The sequence below is a fragment of the Solea senegalensis genome, linkage group LG16, assembly GCF_019176455.1.
Source record: "Solea senegalensis isolate Sse05_10M linkage group LG16, IFAPA_SoseM_1, whole genome shotgun sequence".
NCBI classification, from domain to species: Eukaryota; Metazoa; Chordata; class Actinopteri; order Pleuronectiformes; family Soleidae; genus Solea; species Solea senegalensis.
The window spans coordinates 16,199,263-16,216,883 of record NC_058036.1 but is presented as its reverse complement, the minus strand read 5'-3'; the positions used below and the strand labels follow the sequence as shown (position 1 = coordinate 16,216,883).

General features: G+C 39.8%; 3 protein-coding genes across 5 annotated transcripts; all 3 read left to right on the top strand.

Moving 5' to 3' along the window:
* The first annotated feature begins 46 nt into the window (after window positions 1-46).
* Window positions 47-2,702, top strand: zbtb8os (zinc finger and BTB domain containing 8 opposite strand). Its single transcript, XM_044048293.1, has 7 exons — window positions 47-235; window positions 516-540; window positions 961-1,082; window positions 1,177-1,259; window positions 1,769-1,821; window positions 1,976-2,012; window positions 2,106-2,702. Exons 1-7 carry the CDS (start codon window positions 154-156, stop codon window positions 2,190-2,192), a joined length of 489 nt encoding a protein of 162 aa, XP_043904228.1. The 5' UTR covers window positions 47-153; the 3' UTR covers window positions 2,193-2,702.
* Window positions 2,703-4,116: 1,414 nt separating this feature from the next.
* Window positions 4,117-8,924, top strand: LOC122783273 (KH domain-containing, RNA-binding, signal transduction-associated protein 1-like). 3 transcript variants are annotated; one of them, XR_006362020.1, is made up of 11 exons: window positions 4,117-4,489; window positions 4,968-5,095; window positions 5,329-5,445; window positions 5,537-5,683; window positions 5,777-5,904; window positions 6,011-6,269; window positions 6,379-6,455; window positions 6,541-6,602; window positions 6,704-6,878; window positions 8,609-8,675; window positions 8,769-8,924. XR_006362020.1 is itself a non-coding variant. In XM_044047987.1 (9 exons), exons 1-9 carry the CDS (start codon window positions 4,324-4,326, stop codon window positions 6,811-6,813), a joined length of 1,194 nt encoding a protein of 397 aa, XP_043903922.1. In that variant the 5' UTR covers window positions 4,117-4,323; the 3' UTR covers window positions 6,814-7,657. The 3 variants fall into 3 exon arrangements, 1 of the variants encoding a protein (XP_043903922.1); XR_006362019.1 differs by lacking the exons at window positions 8,609-8,675; window positions 8,769-8,924 and adding an exon at window positions 7,693-7,895; XM_044047987.1 differs by lacking the exons at window positions 8,609-8,675; window positions 8,769-8,924 and having other exon boundaries at window positions 6,704-7,657.
* Window positions 8,925-10,946: 2,022 nt separating this feature from the next.
* On the top strand, window positions 10,947-16,480 carry tmem39b (transmembrane protein 39B). The gene is made up of 9 exons (XM_044048325.1): window positions 10,947-11,117; window positions 12,924-13,142; window positions 13,245-13,464; window positions 13,982-14,065; window positions 14,191-14,345; window positions 14,443-14,776; window positions 15,084-15,271; window positions 15,366-15,486; window positions 16,190-16,480. The coding sequence occupies exons 2-9, from the start codon at window positions 13,012-13,014 to the stop codon at window positions 16,421-16,423; spliced, it is 1,467 nt and encodes a 488-aa protein (XP_043904260.1). The 5' UTR covers window positions 10,947-11,117; window positions 12,924-13,011; the 3' UTR covers window positions 16,424-16,480.
* Window positions 16,481-17,621: the final 1,141 nt, after the last annotated feature.

Here is a 17,621-nt window from a genome sequence, read left to right as displayed (position 1 = left end):
CAGCGTTCACTAAAAAAAATGGCCGGGAAGTCGTCACTGTGACAAATGTTCTGCATCCGGCATCTCCTCGCCTGTGCTCGTTGTAGCACCGGGAATGGTGATAATCACAGTCGTGTCGATTTTTAGACTCGCTAAACTAACTTTTTAGCGAAAATGGACGACCGCATTCTGGACCTGACACAAGCGCAGGAAGCTGTCAAGTTAAAGTACCCACCAATTAACAAGAAATATGAATGTAAGTCTGACGTTTATGGTGAATGACACACTAGACCGTGTATCGCGATAAGACTCACAACAAGTCGATCGTGGTGAGTTTCCGTGATTGAAAATGTTGTCCACTAACTCGCCAACATACTGTCCGAGTGATTTATCTTGTAGTGACTGTGACACAAACTATTTCACTGTTTTTGACATAATCAAATATGAGCCATACATATTATATCATTGTTTATGTTCAGTGGTTCTAATGACAACTTGCTATCTGTTGTCATGTGTCCATGTTTGTGTTTTTACAGATTTGGATCATACAGCAGATGTACAGTGAGTTTACCTTTGTTTATATTATGGATGCAAAATATTAATGGCACAATATTGGCAGATATTGCTTAAAAATGTATTATCCGATATCGCCAAAAACGCCAAGATCTGTCCATATGACTATTGACTTAATTATTGGGCTTATTATTGCCTTTTATTTATTCCGTACAGCACTTTGGTCCATTGTGGTTTGTTTAAAGTGCTTAACAAATAAAGTTGGATTGGATTGGATTGGGCTAAAAAAACTGCTACTGCCTTGCCGCATCTGCTGTGACATATGAAAAATATGTCCCAAACACTCCCGATATATATCGGAATATCGACAAAAAGTCCAATATCGTGCATCCCCACTTTTTCTGTTTGTTGGATGTGTTTTTCTGCTGTTCTTCAAGAGTCGTTGTAATTTGTCTTTTCTCTTCCCAGAATTCACTCCTGGGGAGGCAGTCTGGAAGAAGCCTTCGAGCAGTGTGCTATGGGCATGTTTGGCTACATGACGGACACAGAGACGGTGGAACCGATCGATACCGTTGAAGTGGAATCAGAGGGTGAGAGAGGGGGGTTGTCTGTTCATCAAAACCTCAGTCATAGACCAATTTCTGTCCTGATTATTAAGTCTCTCCCACTGTGCCTTTTCAAAAGGTGAAGACATGGAGTCTCTCCTCTTCCATTTCCTTGATGACTGGTTGTACAAGTTTAGTGCAGATCTCTTCTTTATTCCCAGGGTGAGTATGTAGTCAGTTATTTATGTGGCAGTGGATAAATTGCCGTAAAAGCGATTAATCTGTCGATTACTTTCTCGAATAATCAAGGAATTGTCAGAAAATGTTGAAAAATGTTGACAGGTGTTTCTCAATCCAGGACTATTCAAGAAATGATTCACATCTAAGAATCTGAATCAGATAGCTATTTTTAATAACGTAAAAAAAACAAAAAATGATTAATTGATCATAAAAACAGGTGGCGATTCATTTAGTACTAATAATCGAGTAATTGCTTAAGACCTATTTGTGGCACAGGTCTTTCTGTGTTTAGTTTCTGTGCTCTACCTACATTCAGTTGGAACAAAGACATAATGTGAAATAGATTAGAGTCCATTTAAATTATAATATGTATAATGGTGTCTGAATATGCTTGTACTAATGGCAGTGTTGGTATTTTCCTGCCATGTGCTTTACTGTTTGAAGGGACAGACTCCAGACAAATATGTAATAATCATTTACTTTTTTGACAGGAAGTGAAAGTGTTGCATATAGACAGAATGCACTTCAAGATCCGCTCCATTGGGTGAGTCTGATTACCTGCTCCTAATAACGTTCAATAACACTTTGTTAGATGTGTATTATGTCATTTGGTAGCGGTGTTTACTTTCTTTTGATGATTGTGCCATTTTTATCCTCTTAATGCTACTCTCAACCTTGTTACTCTTCTGTTCTTGTAGGTGGGGTGAAGAATTCTCTTTGGCCAAGCATCCACAGGTAAACCAGTGATGCAACTAAACTGAGGGACTGGATTAAATTATTACTGAAGTGCATTTGTTCAAAGTTTTATAACTTCTTATGTCATTCCAGGGAACGGAGGTGAAAGCCATCACGTACTCTGCGATGCAGATCCACGATAAAGAAAAACCAGAGATATTTGCTATTATTGACATTTGACGACCATTCCTGTTGCAAATCACACTCTTGGTTCGATTGAACTGGACGATCTACACGGCCAATTCAAGTGGCCTTTTAATCCAAGGTACTGGGGGGTTTTTTAACCTGTGAAAACCTTATTCTCGTCTAGAGTAAACTGTTTGCAAACTACTTCTCCAACAGGTTACAAATTTATTTTATGACACTGATATATCATGATACTTTATTTCAGAAATCACATAACTTTGAATGTAAATTAGGGATAATACAAGTAAAATTGAACTCTTTAACTCTTCATTATTGTTAAATTGATTTACTTTTTTACTTGCCATGCTTTGCAAATTGTTATTCTTATTTAATGCACATTTGAAATTGTGTTGATGCCTTATGAATGATTGTAAATAAATCAGCAAATCTTTATTATTATTTTTTTGGTCTTTTGGTGTTTTTAAATTAAAAGCAAATGTATCTGTATTTTGTACAAGTTAAAAAATGTTGGCAGAATTAAATAAAGGATAAAAGTGCAGTGAACTATGCGGTTGTTTTTATTTGATAGAAACTATGACGGGCCACACGGTTCGCGACCCGGTCAGAACAAGGGCCTTTCTGTATGGAGTTTGCATGTTCTCCCCGGGTTTTCTCCAGGTTCTTCGGTTTCCTCCCATTGTCCAAATACATGCAGGTTTGGGGATTAGGCAAATTGGACACTCTAAATTGACCGTAGGTGTGCGCGTGACAGTGGATGGTTGTTTGTCTCTATGTGTCCCTCTGATGGACTGGCAACCTGTCAAAGGTGTACCCCGCTTTTCACCCTATGTCGGCTGAGAAAGTGGTAGAAGATGAATGATAGATGGATGGAAGCTTTGACTGAGATTTTAATCACAGTGATTGACAACATGCAGCTCAATTATGACATTACATTACATTATTATAACATTCTAAACACACATTGACAGTGAATATTAATTTAGGATTCAACTGATTTGTGTGTTCCTCTCTAATATCTTCTCCTTCAGCGTGATTCATGGATAGGTGAATAGACGCATGTACGTAACACAGTGTATAAGCATAAGTGTCACTAAAAAGGAAACTGGACAGACATGGAATATGACATTTTCTCCTCATCTGCCTTTGACCTTGTTTGCTGTGGTTACTGTGGAAGGGAATTTTATCTGCCTCTCATCTGTTCAATGTACTGTACCAAAATTGTAAGTAAGGCATAAAAATGTTATATTTCAAATTTGGGTTCCTCAGTGAGTTTGAAGAAATAACAAATGTGTTTATTTTTATTGTCATGTTTTTCCACACTTTCTTGTTGAGATAAAGGCATAAATAAAAGTGTTTTGATATTTCGTGCGTCACATCCAATGAAAAACCTTGCCGAAAACCATTCCCAACACACATGACGTAATGTGTACATGAAGTACACATTTGGAGTCCTATCCATGTTTGGATACAGGTACTTATGCCATGCAAGTATTTTATTCCTACACTTTGGTTGGGTATAAACAGCAATGAAATGTCAACAGTTTTCTTTTTGTAGTTTTTGCATTTCAGAAATGGGACAAATATTATCGTCATTTTAAGGGTCAAATAGGTTTTTTTGCGGTTCCAGATTGATTTTATTTAGGTGGAGAAGGGACAAAAGTGGCTCTTTTCATTCTAAAGGTTGCAGACCCGGGGTTTAATCTATTTCTATTCAACCGAACAACCAGAATAATACATTTTGATTAACATGATTCAAGCCAGAAATATTAAAATTGATCATTCATGGTTAATTTAAAGATTTTCTTAAAATTAATGCATAACAATTGTGTTCTCATAAATGAGGAAAGTAAACGCGTTTTGTGTTTTTCTTCAGCTGTGTTTTTGGTGGCTTTTTTTCCTCTCTCCCTTGTTGCGCTTGGCCGTGACGTCACTGTCCTCACCGATGCTGACTCCACCCACCACACTCAAATGCAGCTGCGCCATCTCTCTTTGTCTTTTGTCCATTGATCAGTGCCTGTAATTCAAAGACGCGGGGAGTTCTACTGCCGGGACTCACGACGTCGAAAAATAGCCTTCGTCTACTCGCCTGCAGTTCTGCAGTTTTAAGGAGCAGCTAACGAACAAAGCGAGGCTTCGTTCGTTAATCTGGTCGCAGTACTCCATTATGAGCCAAGCCGATGCTAACAGCAGCAATCTTGAGTCCGCTGTAGAGTCGAGCCCTGCACTGAAGAAAAACAAAATGGAAGACACCAAGTATCTCCCGGAGCTCCTGGCTGAAAAGGACAGCCTGGATTCGTCGTTCACACACGCCATGAAGCTCATTTCTGCAGGTACGGTGCTTGTTTGCGTGGTTAATAAAGGCTAACATGGACTACCTGGTGGTAGCATGTCCTGTGGCCTAGCTTTTATTTTGTTGGCGTGGGCCCAGAGGCAGACAGCGGCCTGGAACAATGGCGCACTGAACACGTGGATTACTTGGTTATGTGGGTCAAAACTGGTTTGAATGCATTTTATTCAATTAAACAAGCCTTTAGCACACACGAAAGACGTATAGAAACGTATGGCTATGTTCTTGCTAACGTTAAAAAGCCAGTTAACAGCCAGAATCCGGTGAAAACCACCCAGACCCAATTTGCTAGATATGTATTCGTAGCATCACATTGACGTATAAATGCAATGTGTATCTGCAGAACGAAAGACTGGAGTAAAACCGAGTGATCATAGGCTTTTATCAGTTGACTTTCACTTGTGAGAAGCAGAATTTTGCAAATGGCCCAACCATTTAAAAAAAAAATGCCTCATCTGCAGAGATCGAGCGGATCCAGAAGGGAGAAACCAAGAAGGAGCCAGAGAAGGAAACGTACCTCGACCTGTTTGCAACAAAGAATCTCAAGCTGAAAGAGCGAGTTCTCATTCCCACCAAGCAGTACCCCAGGGTAAGCGTTTACCTTCAATTATTATGTCTACAATGCTTCTGTGGCGTTGTATTAATTTAAACTACCAGTAGCAATAGATAAATGATTAGTTGCCACTCAGTTTTTGGTGCAGAGGAAGCTGGGATACCCCAGCTAGTCATTGAAGCGTAAACAAAATGCAGGGTGAAGTGTAGATCACATGAGGTGAGAGGCTGTGGCCGTGCGACCATTTAATTTTTTCTTCCTTACTTCAGGTCAACTTTGTTGGTAAGCTTCTGGGACCTCAGGGTAGCACAATCAAGAGACTCCAGGAGGACAGTGGTGCCAAGATTTCAGTTTTGGGTAAAGGCTCCATGAGGGATAAGAATAAGGTGAGTTTTCCTTATGATGCTGTTCAGAGACTGGTCCTGTAGTATTCCAGTGAAGGATTATTTGTTTATGTGCCATGTATGTGTTTGCCAGGAGGAAGAGCTGAGAAAGGGTGGTGAGGCTAAATATGCTCACCTGTCCATGGAGCTTCATGTCTTCATTGAGGTGACTGCACCCCTTCCAGAAGCCTATTTGCGCATGGCTCATGCCATGGAGGAAGTCAAGAAGTTCCTTATTCCAGTAAGTGTCTGTGTGAGCTCCCAATTACAGAAATGTCCAGTTTCTTTGGTCACAACTCCATGTGTTGACAAGTTTTTTTTGTCGTGTCCATAGGAGCCTGGTGAGCATGACCCGTACATGGATCCTCACTTCCTGAATGGATCCCAAGATGGTTCAGGCAGAGGGCGTGGTGGTGTCCCTGGTAGGGGCAGGGGTGGACCACCTGGTGCTGGAGGACCAAGGTAAAGACAGCTGCTTCATAATAACAGTCTGCCATAGCATATATGGTCATAACTTCACCAGAGCACCTCTAACATAGGACTCGACAACTTGGTTATCATTTCACAGGGGGCGAGGGATGCCACGTGGTGGTCCCAGAGGAGCAATGCGTGGTGGTGCTCCGCGTGGGGGACTAGGACGGGGGAACGGTCCTAGGGGTGCACCATCCGGACGGGGTGGTCCACCTTCTGCTCCTAATAGAGGAGGCTCGGCTCCTCGTTCCAGGCCCCCTGCAGCAGGGGCACCAAGAATGCTCCCCTCTTCAGCCATGTCTCACCAGCAGGTTTCTTCAGGGTCACAGCCCAAGTCTGATGGTTATGAGGACTATGTAAGTTTTGTTAATCAGTTTTTTATTTTTCAAGAATAGTCGCTCAAACTGGTAGCGTCTTCATTGTATACACTGTAGGTTGACAATGTCTTACTTTATTTTCTTGTAGCCTCCGTACGAAGAATCCTATGGAGAGCAGAGTTACGAAGGATATGACAATTATTATAGCCAACAGTCTGCTCCTGCGTAAGTTAAAGTTGATCTTGGTCTCACTTATATTAGTGAGTTGTAGTTTTATTTGTACTGACTCCACTTTTCAATCTGTTCTCAGTGATACTGAATATTATGATTACGGACACGGGGAGGCTCAGGAGGCCTCATACGAGTCTTATGGTAAGAGTAAATGTTTGTCTTCCAACTTTTTTGTATCTAGCAATGTAAAATATTGTATTGTCTACCCAACTCACCATTTTTCTCCTTTCCTTACCATCCAGCTCAAGACGAATGGGACAACTCGTGGTCCAACTCTGGAGCTGGAGGCAAAGCCCCCTCATCCAGGCAGACGAAGGGAGGGTATAGAGACCATCCATATGGAAGATACTGAACGGCTACTGGTAGAGAGTTGCTATGGCAACTGTCTCCAATTGTTTCTCACTTAACTTTTCAAAAGTAATTTCCTTCCCATTTGTTACTTTTTTTATGCTTTTATTTTATTTTATTTTTTGTTTTTTAAACTTTGAGAGGTTTATTGATGGATGTGTCAGACCAGAGGAGAAACACGAATGCTAGATAATTTTTTTTGTTCATTGTTTACCTGCTTCCATTTAAATGTTTGTTTCAGTTGCGTAGTTGGCAAATTAAGGTGTTAGTAACGTAAACCATAAAGAAAAAAAAGTGACATTTTAGTGATATTTGATTATCTTTTCAGTGATTGTGGCGATAATCTCACATAGGCTGCATGTTAAAGTCCTTCACGACTGGACAAAAATGAATCGCAACGCAACTTTTAACAATAAGAGAATCAAGTTCCAAACGTAAATAATAGCCCTGGGCCGTTTTATAAAAAAAAACAGTCGTATGTTTTGTACAATACAATTCATATATGTGAAATTATAAATAATGCTAAACATTGACTGAACTAAAAAAAACGGCTTCTATTTTTGCCATTCATTACAATTGGTATATCACAATCTGTCGTGCTATTACTTACAAATCACTTTAAGCTAGTTGTAGCGCTTGAAGGATGAACAAATCCTTATTGTAGGGAAGGCTGCAGCCAACTCAATATTTTGTACATTAACTTAAGACAACTGTGTTTTGCTTTAAGCCGTGCCGTCTCCAAAATGCATAATGCTTGTGTATCTCTGGCTAAATAGGATCCTAAATATATCCCAAAATGTTTTCTGCAGTGCGTGTTTCAATAAAGTTTGTAGTTTCTTTTTAATCAACCTAAACATGGTATTTTGCCTTTGTTGTACCAAAGGAATTCCTTCAGTTGTGAAAGTGGTCCTCAGAGGTCTCAACACTGAGCTGTATGTATACAAGTCGGCCTGATTTTTTTTATTTTTTTTTTAGAAGACGACAAAACCAAAACTGTTTTGCAAATGAACTATCCCAAGTCTTTTTTTCAAAAATTAAATGACGCCTGTAATGTCCAAAAAAATTAAAGCTCATTCATTGAGGTAATGTGCTGCCAAACACATGTTTGACTTGAGTGATCCAGTCCCTGAACATGTATTGTTATTAACCTTAACTTAGTGTATCTCTTCAAGCTCTCAAGAGAGCGTTGTATCTTCAACCACTTGAAATAACTGAATTTCAACAGTATTTCAAATCAAGCTTACAGGGATCTTACTTGACTTTGATGCAAAGTCACGCTGGCTGCTTTTTATTAAAGAAAAAAATCGCAATGGAGAGGATTCTAAAAGCCTAAAGATCGCCACAAGAAGGTAAAACTAACCCCAACACTCATTTGTTAGATCTTTGTATTGTTTTCTGTGCAAAACATTAATGCAAGTCATCCAAAACATCAAAATACTGAAGTACAAAATTAAGCTATCAGTAGTTATTCCGAGCAAAATAAGTCATAAAAGCAATCTGATATGGTTGTGATGCAACTCTTGCTCAAATAAAAACCTATAGTGGACCTTTTTATTTTACTTAAAACTTACCAATTTCCATCTTGATTATTTTTCTAGTTAAATGAAAATTAGTAGTTGCACTTCAAATGTTAAACAACCCCATTGGTGGGCGGAAACAAAACTTTAGCTTGAGTTGCATGATACTTCTGTAGAGTAAATTTAGTCTTGCATGTTAATATTGTATAATGTTTTTTCTTTTTTCTTTTTTGGATATTGCCGTTGCTTTGGCCGAGCTCTCATTTCTCTTTCTTTCCTCAGGTTGGCACAGAGCTGATGTGTAAGGTGCAGTTGATACAAATGAACTCCAGCTTACTGAGCCCTGAAGGTTAGTAAAGGCAAATCTACAAATGAACCTAATCCTTGTTTTTTTTTGTTTTTTTTTTCCCCTGAGTTGACTGAGTTATTTTGTCTTCAACAGGTTAATTGAAATTTGCTGGAAAGAGCAGGGGCCACACTATGTATGAGATTGGTGAGGAGAGATGTTTCTCCTTCACTGAGGAAATACTCTACATGTTTTTTTTTTTAACTATTTTTTTAAAAGTGTCATTTTACACTGAAGACATTTTGCAATGGTTTTTAAAGCAAAATAAAAGTTTTGTATATAAATTGTATCTGTCTCTCTTTATATCTATTGACCAAGTCAAATGACTAACAAAATTGACTGTCTTAATTTACCATAAACTACTGTAGAGGTGCTGGTATCGCTAATATTCCTTGAATAGATTTGTAGACCACACAATTCTTCATCCCAATTAAGTTGGATACACATGGAGTTCTCAATTGCCCATAAAAACCTTAATGGAATTTGGAAGTTAGTCGCTAAAAGCATATGCTAATAGAACTTCATATAAATTATTACACAAATGAAATTAGATTTCCGTTTCTATTGTGAACTTCTCTATAAATAAGTTATGTTTGCTAAATGTTAGAAGTTGTCACTGTTACTTTTCTGGGTTATGAAAATGCTCCTTGAGTGTGAAAAGAAAAAAGATCTGCTACAGTATATTAAGGTTAATGGTGATGTGAGAGAGACAAAAGCACTGACTGGTTGATGATGGAAAGAACTATAAATTGGACATAAAAAGGGTTTTATGGATTAATCCTTGTCCTGATGCTAGTGTCAGTAACAGTGGGTGAATGCTTGGTGCACAAATATTTTTATATGCAATTTTGAGGGGAAAACCACAATGATAAACCTTATACAACAGACAGCAAGACATTGTAAAATGTTTTTTATGGTTTTTTTTTTTTTTTTCATCAGCAACCACAGCACAGGTTGTTACAGAAAAACACCCAACACACAAGTAGAATTGTTAGAATATGGTACTTACAAGTGAACATGACTTGGTCAATGCAAACGTGGCCGGATGACCCTGTGGTTAATTACAAAGTGCAACAATATTATTATTATTAGTTGTGTTTTACAATTTCTCCATACTAACAAGAGTAAAAGGTTAAAGCACATGCTCATACAAACAAGTATTTGCAAACACTAGGAACACACAAATAAAAGGATTGAAAACATTATAGCAGAAACAATTATTTCAAAAAATACTAAATAAAAAAAATCTATGACTTTCCTCTAAACATAGGTTTTAAGATGTAATTTAAAAGTCAGCTGATCAAGAGCCAGTGAGTCTGTTCTGCAAATGCTAGATCACCTTTGGACGTAAACCTGGACTCTGGAACAGATAAAAAAAACAGACTTACAGATGTACAGACCTATGGGCACTGTTTTGTTGGTATGGAATAAAAAGCTCACTTGTGAAATATGGAGCCGAATTGTGTCATTCAACGTTTTTTTTCAATGAATTCCAAATAAGACTGAAAGTCAGTGTAATAGCCAAAATTGGTGTTATGTGGAAGAGCAAGTTTGTCTTGGTAGTAGTCATTGCAATGATCTAGGAGGGAAAAATCAGTCCATATATGATTTTCCCTGTATTGGTATATGATAGTACACACCTGATCATGGAAATGTTTTAGTCAATAAAAGTCTGATTGGACTTATTTTCCTCACATTGTTCCAGAAAAAAAAGATAAGAGAATAATAATTTTCCCTGCAACTGACTTAACATTGGAAGGGGGAGCCCAAGGTGTGGTTGTTTTGATTCAAAAGGTAAGGACTCCTGTCATGTCAAACACATGGATAAGAAGAGTTTGTAACAGTCTGTATTTATATAGTGCTTTTCTAGTCTTGATGAGCTGCTTTACACCATAGTGCCATTCACACATTTTTCATACACTTCAACAAGTCAGCCGGCAATTGAACCCACGACCTTCCAGATATAAGACAACTCACCCTACAACTGAGCTACCATAGCTCAATCCTTACTCCTCACTTTTTTAATACTTTTACTTTTAAAACTTAAGTACATAAGTTGTTTTTTTAATCAGAAAATTACTTTTGATACTTACTACAGTAAATGTGAAATGACTTTACTTCAACATTCACCAAAGTGATTTTCTGATAACATACTTTGACTCAGCTATCCCTGTTAAGTACTTTATACAAGACTGTTTATGCTTAACACGCTGCTTTACTTCCCCCTCCAGAATGTCCCTTTAATAAAGAACTCTCCTCCTACAGGTTGCTAACGCACCCGCGCCCCCCTGCATCTACCAGCGGCCACTCTCACGTCAACAATGGATGCCCTCGCCATTTCCGCTGGAAAATACGCTAGCGTTTCATTAAATGTGTTCAAAGTGTTCGTTGTGTAGGCTGTTTTGTTCGCGGCGGAGCAGCGGCGAACACTCACTCTGCAGCAGGGTAAGCTCTCATCTCTTGTTCAGCCTGTTGGCTGCTCTGAAGCTAGCTAGCTAGCTCGCTAACTAGCCGCCAGCTAGCCAGAGCTAGTGTTAGCCTAGGCCTCAGTGTGTATTAATTGAAGCGCGGTGCTGGCGGACACACTGGACTCACAGTCCGTCATTGTTACACGACCACGCTGTGTTCACTTGCTGCCCCCGTGTCTAACGGTAGCGGGTCCGTAAAGAGATATTTGACGCGGGAAGTGAACAAATGATGTAGCATTTGGAGCTAGTTTGTAATGTCAGCTTCCGCATACATGAACACATTTAAATGATTGTCATGCAGTCAGTGCAAAAAAAATAATGTGTTCAACACCAAAAGTCTGTGCTGCACTTTTTGTGAGGCAGAATTCACGCAGAGTGATCTGTTTTGGTCAGTTTGTTGTTGTTGATATTTCAAGGAAGTAGCTTGGCTGTTGTGTTTGTTATGGCTCTGTGCACCACTCCTTTCATTATCAACTCTGACTAAAACAACATCTCTTGAGTTTGAAAAAAACAATATTTCATCAATGATGCTGTGCCTCTAAGCTGCTGCATTTCACTCACACTGGGTTTTTTTCATTAAGTTGTGTAAACATTTTTATTTCAGGGAGAATATGAGTTTGTTGTGTTGGTTATTGTTGAGTATTCAGGATTGTTTTTAAAGCGTCAAACTCGCAAGAGTTATTTTCATTAATACCTGCCAAAATGTAAGTATTGCTTTAAACAACTAAGTTTTATTACCTAATAGTAGGAATACCAATAATATCACAATACAACAATCCTAATGCGATACATCATGGTATCTGTCTAACTGAAGACGACAAAACGCACGTGAAAAATCAAAAGTGCAGTATATCTCTATTTTTTCACAACATTGAACCTGTATCCCACTGTAAGCTCCCTCTTCTTCACCCAGGTTACTTTACAGCACCTAAAAATATTTGCCCTGGCATATCGATTATCATATTGTACGAGGAAGGGTGATGATACGTCACCATATCTACCTCTTATAGGTCAATGTTCTGTTTAGTTTGTTATCTAGGGCTGCAACACTTGCAACATAGTTGACAATGTGAGTGTTTTTGTATATATGTAATTGAAACAATTTCTCAAATGTAAATATTTCCTGGATTATCGTCTCTGTATAATAAAGAAGTATTAAAGTATTACAAATGAATAATTCTGATTTATGGACAAAAAAAATCATGAGAACATCCCCCGACATCTTGTGGACCCAAAAAAACGAATTGATGAATGGAGAGAATAATCAACAGATTTATAGATATGTTGAAAATAATCATTAGTTTTCCTGAATTCAAGTTTAGCCTTGTTGCCGTTGTAGGAGCCAGTGTTGAGTTCATTTAGTTTAAGGTTAGTTTAAAATGATTATTTGTTTAGGTAGTTAACTGTTGGCCTTAATCCTTTGATTAAACTATTCTTGCCAGGAAAGGAACGTGGCTTTGTGGACCTTTTGATGTTATTTAGTTCATTAGATAAAGTACAGTGGACACTTTGATATCTTTGACGGCTATGATAGCGATATGTACTGGAACATATCTAGCAGTTTTGTGGGTTGATGTGTCAGCGGCACATTGGAATTTAGTGTACATTTGCCACTACAGCTGTCATAAGTTGATTTTCATCCGTTTTGCCCATGATGTGAAAGATGCCTGTGTGAGTATATTGAAATAGTGTGAAACTGAACAGCCTGCGTAGAGGTTTGTGCTCCCTCTGTGTTTTCTCTAATAACATATCCGTATCTGTTTGTCTTTGTTCTTGTTACCAGGTAGAGAGGTTATCACATAAGTGAAAGGAAGAAGATAACAGAACTAAACACACAGCTGAGAGAAGTGAGCCGTGTGTGCGTGTCTGCTATGGCTGGCGGAAGGAGAGGATCGAACCGCACAACGTACTGCAGACCTCCGCTCAGCAGTGAACCAGGCTCTGTCAGCAACGGCAACCACTCGACCAGTTCCCCGGTGACGGGGGTACGATCCCGTACGAGGTGAGTGAGAAAGTGGCGGCTTCGCTGCTCCTGATCACAATGACCGGGGGCTGTGTCATGAGAAAATAATAATTATATGCCCTCTATTCTGTCTGACAACAGGAATGGGTCGGGGACGTGCATGTCCAGCCCGCCACTGGCTGCACAGACGGTGGTTCCTCTGAAGCACTGCAAGATCCCAGAGTTATCCATGAATCGTAATGTGCTCTTCGAGCTCCATCTTTTCATATGCCACCTCATTGGCCTCTTTGTTCACTATGTCAACATCTACAAGACTGTGTGGTGGTACCCCCCATCACATCCTCCCTCACACACATCACTGGTGAGTACTACAACAGCAGTGATGCTATTTAGTTAATCTATTTTATTCTAGTATTGAATATCTCTGTTGGTGTCCTTGATGCTGTTACAATGCACCCCTGGTGCATCGCGTCTGGTTGTTTGATATGAAAATATCAACTTTTTTTTGAAATGCAGCGAGCACTTTGAGTGCATTTTTTTATTCTCTTGCCAGAGAAGTAGGTCAAACTGGTCTCTGTCCACTCTTTAATGAGCTTTCAACCACCATCATCATCCTGTCAACGCTCTTGAATCAGTTGGGGATGGATTGGCTGCAGCCAGACATGGTGTCTTACATAATATACAAGACTAATATACTAATTCAGTGAGGCTGCAGCAACTTAATTGCCTCAGCAGCTCCAGGTTTTGTAGCCACACATCTGGCTTTTTTTTTTCTCCCATGTGTTTTTAGATGATGCAAGTGAACGGCGCCTAACAGCTGTTTCAGTGTCTGTGGAGAGTTGGGAGTAATAATCCTGAATCCATCTTGTCATTCACAGAATTTCCACCTTATTGACTATAACATGCTGGTGTTCATAGTCATCATTTTAGCAAGGAGGTTAATCGCAGCGATTGTCAAAGAGGTAAGCCTATTGTCAAACACTAACGCTAAATTTTATCTACTGGCTGTACTGTTGTTTTTTTTTTTTATGTTGAATGGAGGGTTAATGCACTTGACTCCAATATCCGCCTTCCTCCTCTCCTCTAGGCATCACAGAGTGGGAAACTCTCCTTCCCTCATTCAATCTTTTTAGTGATGGCTCGGTTTGCTGTGCTCACGCTGACGGGCTGGAGCTTGTGCCGCTCCCTTATTTACCTCTTCAGAACCTATTCCGTCCTCAGCCTGCTCTTCCTCTGCTACCCGTAAGTTTCATCATGTAATGCTCTGCTTGTTGTGGTGTCCATCTACTAAGAAAGGCCAGATCATGTTAATGAAAGTCGTTGTCGTCATTCTACACAGATTTGGAATGTATATTCCGTTCTTCCGGCTGAACTGTGACTTCCGGAGAGCGGGTCAACTCTCGCCCATCGCCAGCATCGGCTCCAAGGAGGTGGGCAGCGTGAGCCGGGGGAGGGACTACTTAACCGTGCTGAAGGAAACGTGGAAGCAGCACACCAGCCAGCTGTATGGCATCCAGGCGATGCCGACGCACGCCTGCTGCCTCTCCCCGGACCTCATCCGCAAGGAGGTGGAGTACCTAAAGATGGACTTCAACTGGAGGATGAAGGAGGTGCTGGTCAGCTCAATGCTCAGTGCTTACTATGTGGCTTTTGTACCAGTGTGGTTTGTCAAGGTGAGGAGCTGCTGACTTCTTTGTAACATCTTTACACCTGTATAACAATGAAATCCCTGCTCTGTGATTCAAAAAAAACCTTCAGATCTTTTGTTATTCGCCTTAAAATTATTGCTAAAGGCAGAACAGAAACCCACGGTGAGGCGTAATTTTGTAACTAGAGGCCCACGACTTTCCGTAGACCTGATGAACAGTGTTGATATTTTTATTTATTTACCCTTCTTCCTGTATTTCCTCTCCCCCAGTGTCTACTAATACTGTATATATTAATGTGTAGGTCTAAAACTGTTTGACATGTTTTGTACAGAGTACACAGTACGTGGACAAGCGCTGGTCTTGTGAGCTCTTCATCCTGGTCTCAGTGAGCACGTCAATCATCCTCATGCGGCACTTGTTGCCACCTCGATACTGTGACTTGCTTCACAAGGCTGCCGCTCACCTGGGCTGCTGGCAGAAAGTAGACCCATCGCTCTGCTCCAACGTCCTTCAGCACATGTACGTCCGTCGCGTAGATCGTTACTGCACGTTCAGCTTCTTCTTGCTTGTCGTCATCGCACTCAATCTTCTGCTTTGTTTTTGTTTTGCACAGCTGGACAGAGGAGTACATGTGGCCACAGGGAGTCCTGGTCAAACACAATAAAAATGTCTACAAGGCAATGGGCCATTATAATGTTGCGGTTCCCTCAGATGTGTCCCATTATCGATTCTATGTGAGTATACCCTAATAAACATAAACATTTGTGTTTAAATTTTGTTTAAATGTTTGCCCGATTTCACCCGCGATTCACGGTTGTCTGCAACAGTAAACACTAGGTGTCACTACTTGGCACAGAAATCTGTTTGTGTGTGAGGGCTACTGACTCGAAACGTCTTTTTTGAGCTGACTAGACGCAATCAGGGAGTGTGTCCCATTACCGACCCAACTGCATTATTTACGTTATTTTAAATGTCTGTTTTTGATATTAATCGATTCATTTTGCATCATAAATGTGTTTTTATTGTGAAATATACTTCATTCCATATAAAAACGAGGCGTTTGGTCAGATTAGACTCTCATTGGCCCGCAGGTCATTTGAGTTTGACACGCCTGATGCAGTATATGAAACCAGTTGGTTAGTGTGTGTCCCCAGGTTAAGGTTAGAGTGCAACTGGAAACACAATGAAACTCCAACAAAAAGGTTTCAAATGTAAATTCGACGGCTCCTAAAACCTGATTGTTGAGCAGTTTGGCAAGATGGACTCTTCTTGTCCCCACCCGTTCCTGCCCTGCTGGTGTATGTACACAAACCCTCCCTCTGCCCAGTCGTCACAGAGCCTGTTTTGTCATGAAGGACTAATAATAAAAGAAACACAGTTACACACTGCAGTTTATCTATAAATACTAACAACATCCTCTCTTCTTTCGCCCCTCAGTTCTTCTTCAACAAGCCTCTAAGAATACTGAACATACTCATCATCCTGGAGGGGGCCATGATATTCTACCAGCTGTACTCACTCATATGCTCAGAAAAGTGGCATCAGACGATATCGCTGGCTTTGATCCTCTTCAGCAACTACTACGCCTTCTTCAAGCTCCTGCGAGACAGAATAGTGCTGGGGAAGGCGTACTCGTACTCCAACAGCTCGTCAGACCAGAAAGTCAGTTAGGATTTAAGTTATTATCGCTCACGTTCACGTCGGGAACGAGACAAACACGCCGAAGAGCCCCCATATTTTATAAACTGCATTTTGTGTCATATTTTTGTTCTGCCCCGCCATAATAAAAAGAAATATTTTTGTATTACTTTAAAATGGTTTGAGTTTTATTTCAACTTTCTCACTACAAGAGGACTCAATGTTTCAATATATGAAAAACAAACACAGGCCTTTATCAAGATTTGAATATTTTACCAGGAAAAACAAGTGTTACTGATAACATGAACAATAGCTCTGTGACAGTGAGCCAGCATGCGCCCTAACACTGAGGGAGCTAAATGCTAAATGCCGTTATTGTTATGATTCTTTATATCTGTTCTTTTCCTCCTGTGGCCTGTCAGATATACAAAAATAGTGAATTTGAATTGGATTTTGGTTGGCACTAGTTGCCTCTTTATTGTTGGAAAGCATTTTTTTTTAGCTTTTTGATTTTAATAGAGGTTAAAGAGACAAAAGAATTGGAAATTTACTATTTACATTTACTAATGATTACTGATTATTTGGCACCAGCGCCCACCCCTGCAACCCTCATGTGGAGGATAAAGTGGTAGATGGATGATGAGTGTATGAATTTGTATATACTAGTGCTATATAAACCAACCATGGTAAATTGCTGTGGGAATAATACACAACTTATATCCTGGATGTGTGTGTGTTTATAGGTCACATATTCAGGTTTTTTGTGTGTTGAGTTAAAGTTATGATTTTATATTGCATTTTTAGTAGTGATAAAAAGTAGCAATAATTGTGTGGAAGTCACAAAAATAGATCGTTTTTTTTCTTTTTTCCATACAAAAACGAGCCAAGCGAACTTCCAACAATTCAATTTTTAACATTTTGAGTACTTTTTGCTCTGGTGTGTTTATATAATTGGTGAAAATGAATGATTGTCTAGGTTGTGCTAAACAGAAAAGGTATAAGCCTCTGTATATACTGTACGTTTTAACCGTCTTTTGCAGCAGTGTTGAATTTCTATCCCTGAAGCAGTGGGTGAAATGCAGTACCACCATTCCTGCTCTGGCGCCCCCGTGTGGCCTGGTTGTGTCATCTCCAGCTTTTGAACCGCCTCACTCTCAGGTGAAGAAAGACATAAACGTAGTAAAACAGTAGCACGGAGTGACCCGCAGATGTGCGCCCTCTAGCGGCGGCG

What these genes read in the sequence shown, in the direction of transcription:
- zbtb8os (XM_044048293.1), top strand. Translation starts at nt 154, where the DNA reads ATGGACGACCGCATTCTGGACCTGACACAAGCGCAGGAAGCTGTCAAG. An exon ending in GATCATACAGCAGATGTACA is followed by an intron (nt 541 to 960) that starts GTGAGTTTACCT and finishes TTCTCTTCCCAG; the next exon opens with AATTCACTCCTGGGGAGGCA. An exon ending in ATCTCTTCTTTATTCCCAGG is followed by an intron (nt 1,260 to 1,768) that starts GTGAGTATGTAG and finishes CTTTTTTGACAG; the next exon opens with GAAGTGAAAGTGTTGCATAT.
- LOC122783273 (XM_044047987.1), top strand. Translation starts at nt 4,324, where the DNA reads ATGAGCCAAGCCGATGCTAACAGCAGCAATCTTGAGTCCGCTGTAGAG. An exon ending in CCTGGTGCTGGAGGACCAAG is followed by an intron (nt 5,905 to 6,010) that starts GTAAAGACAGCT and finishes ATCATTTCACAG; the next exon opens with GGGGCGAGGGATGCCACGTG. An exon ending in CTGATGGTTATGAGGACTAT is followed by an intron (nt 6,270 to 6,378) that starts GTAAGTTTTGTT and finishes ATTTTCTTGTAG; the next exon opens with CCTCCGTACGAAGAATCCTA.
- tmem39b (XM_044048325.1), top strand. Translation starts at nt 13,012, where the DNA reads ATGGCTGGCGGAAGGAGAGGATCGAACCGCACAACGTACTGCAGACCT. An exon ending in GGGGTACGATCCCGTACGAG is followed by an intron (nt 13,143 to 13,244) that starts GTGAGTGAGAAA and finishes GTCTGACAACAG; the next exon opens with GAATGGGTCGGGGACGTGCA. An exon ending in TGTCCCATTATCGATTCTAT is followed by an intron (nt 15,487 to 16,189) that starts GTGAGTATACCC and finishes TTCGCCCCTCAG; the next exon opens with TTCTTCTTCAACAAGCCTCT.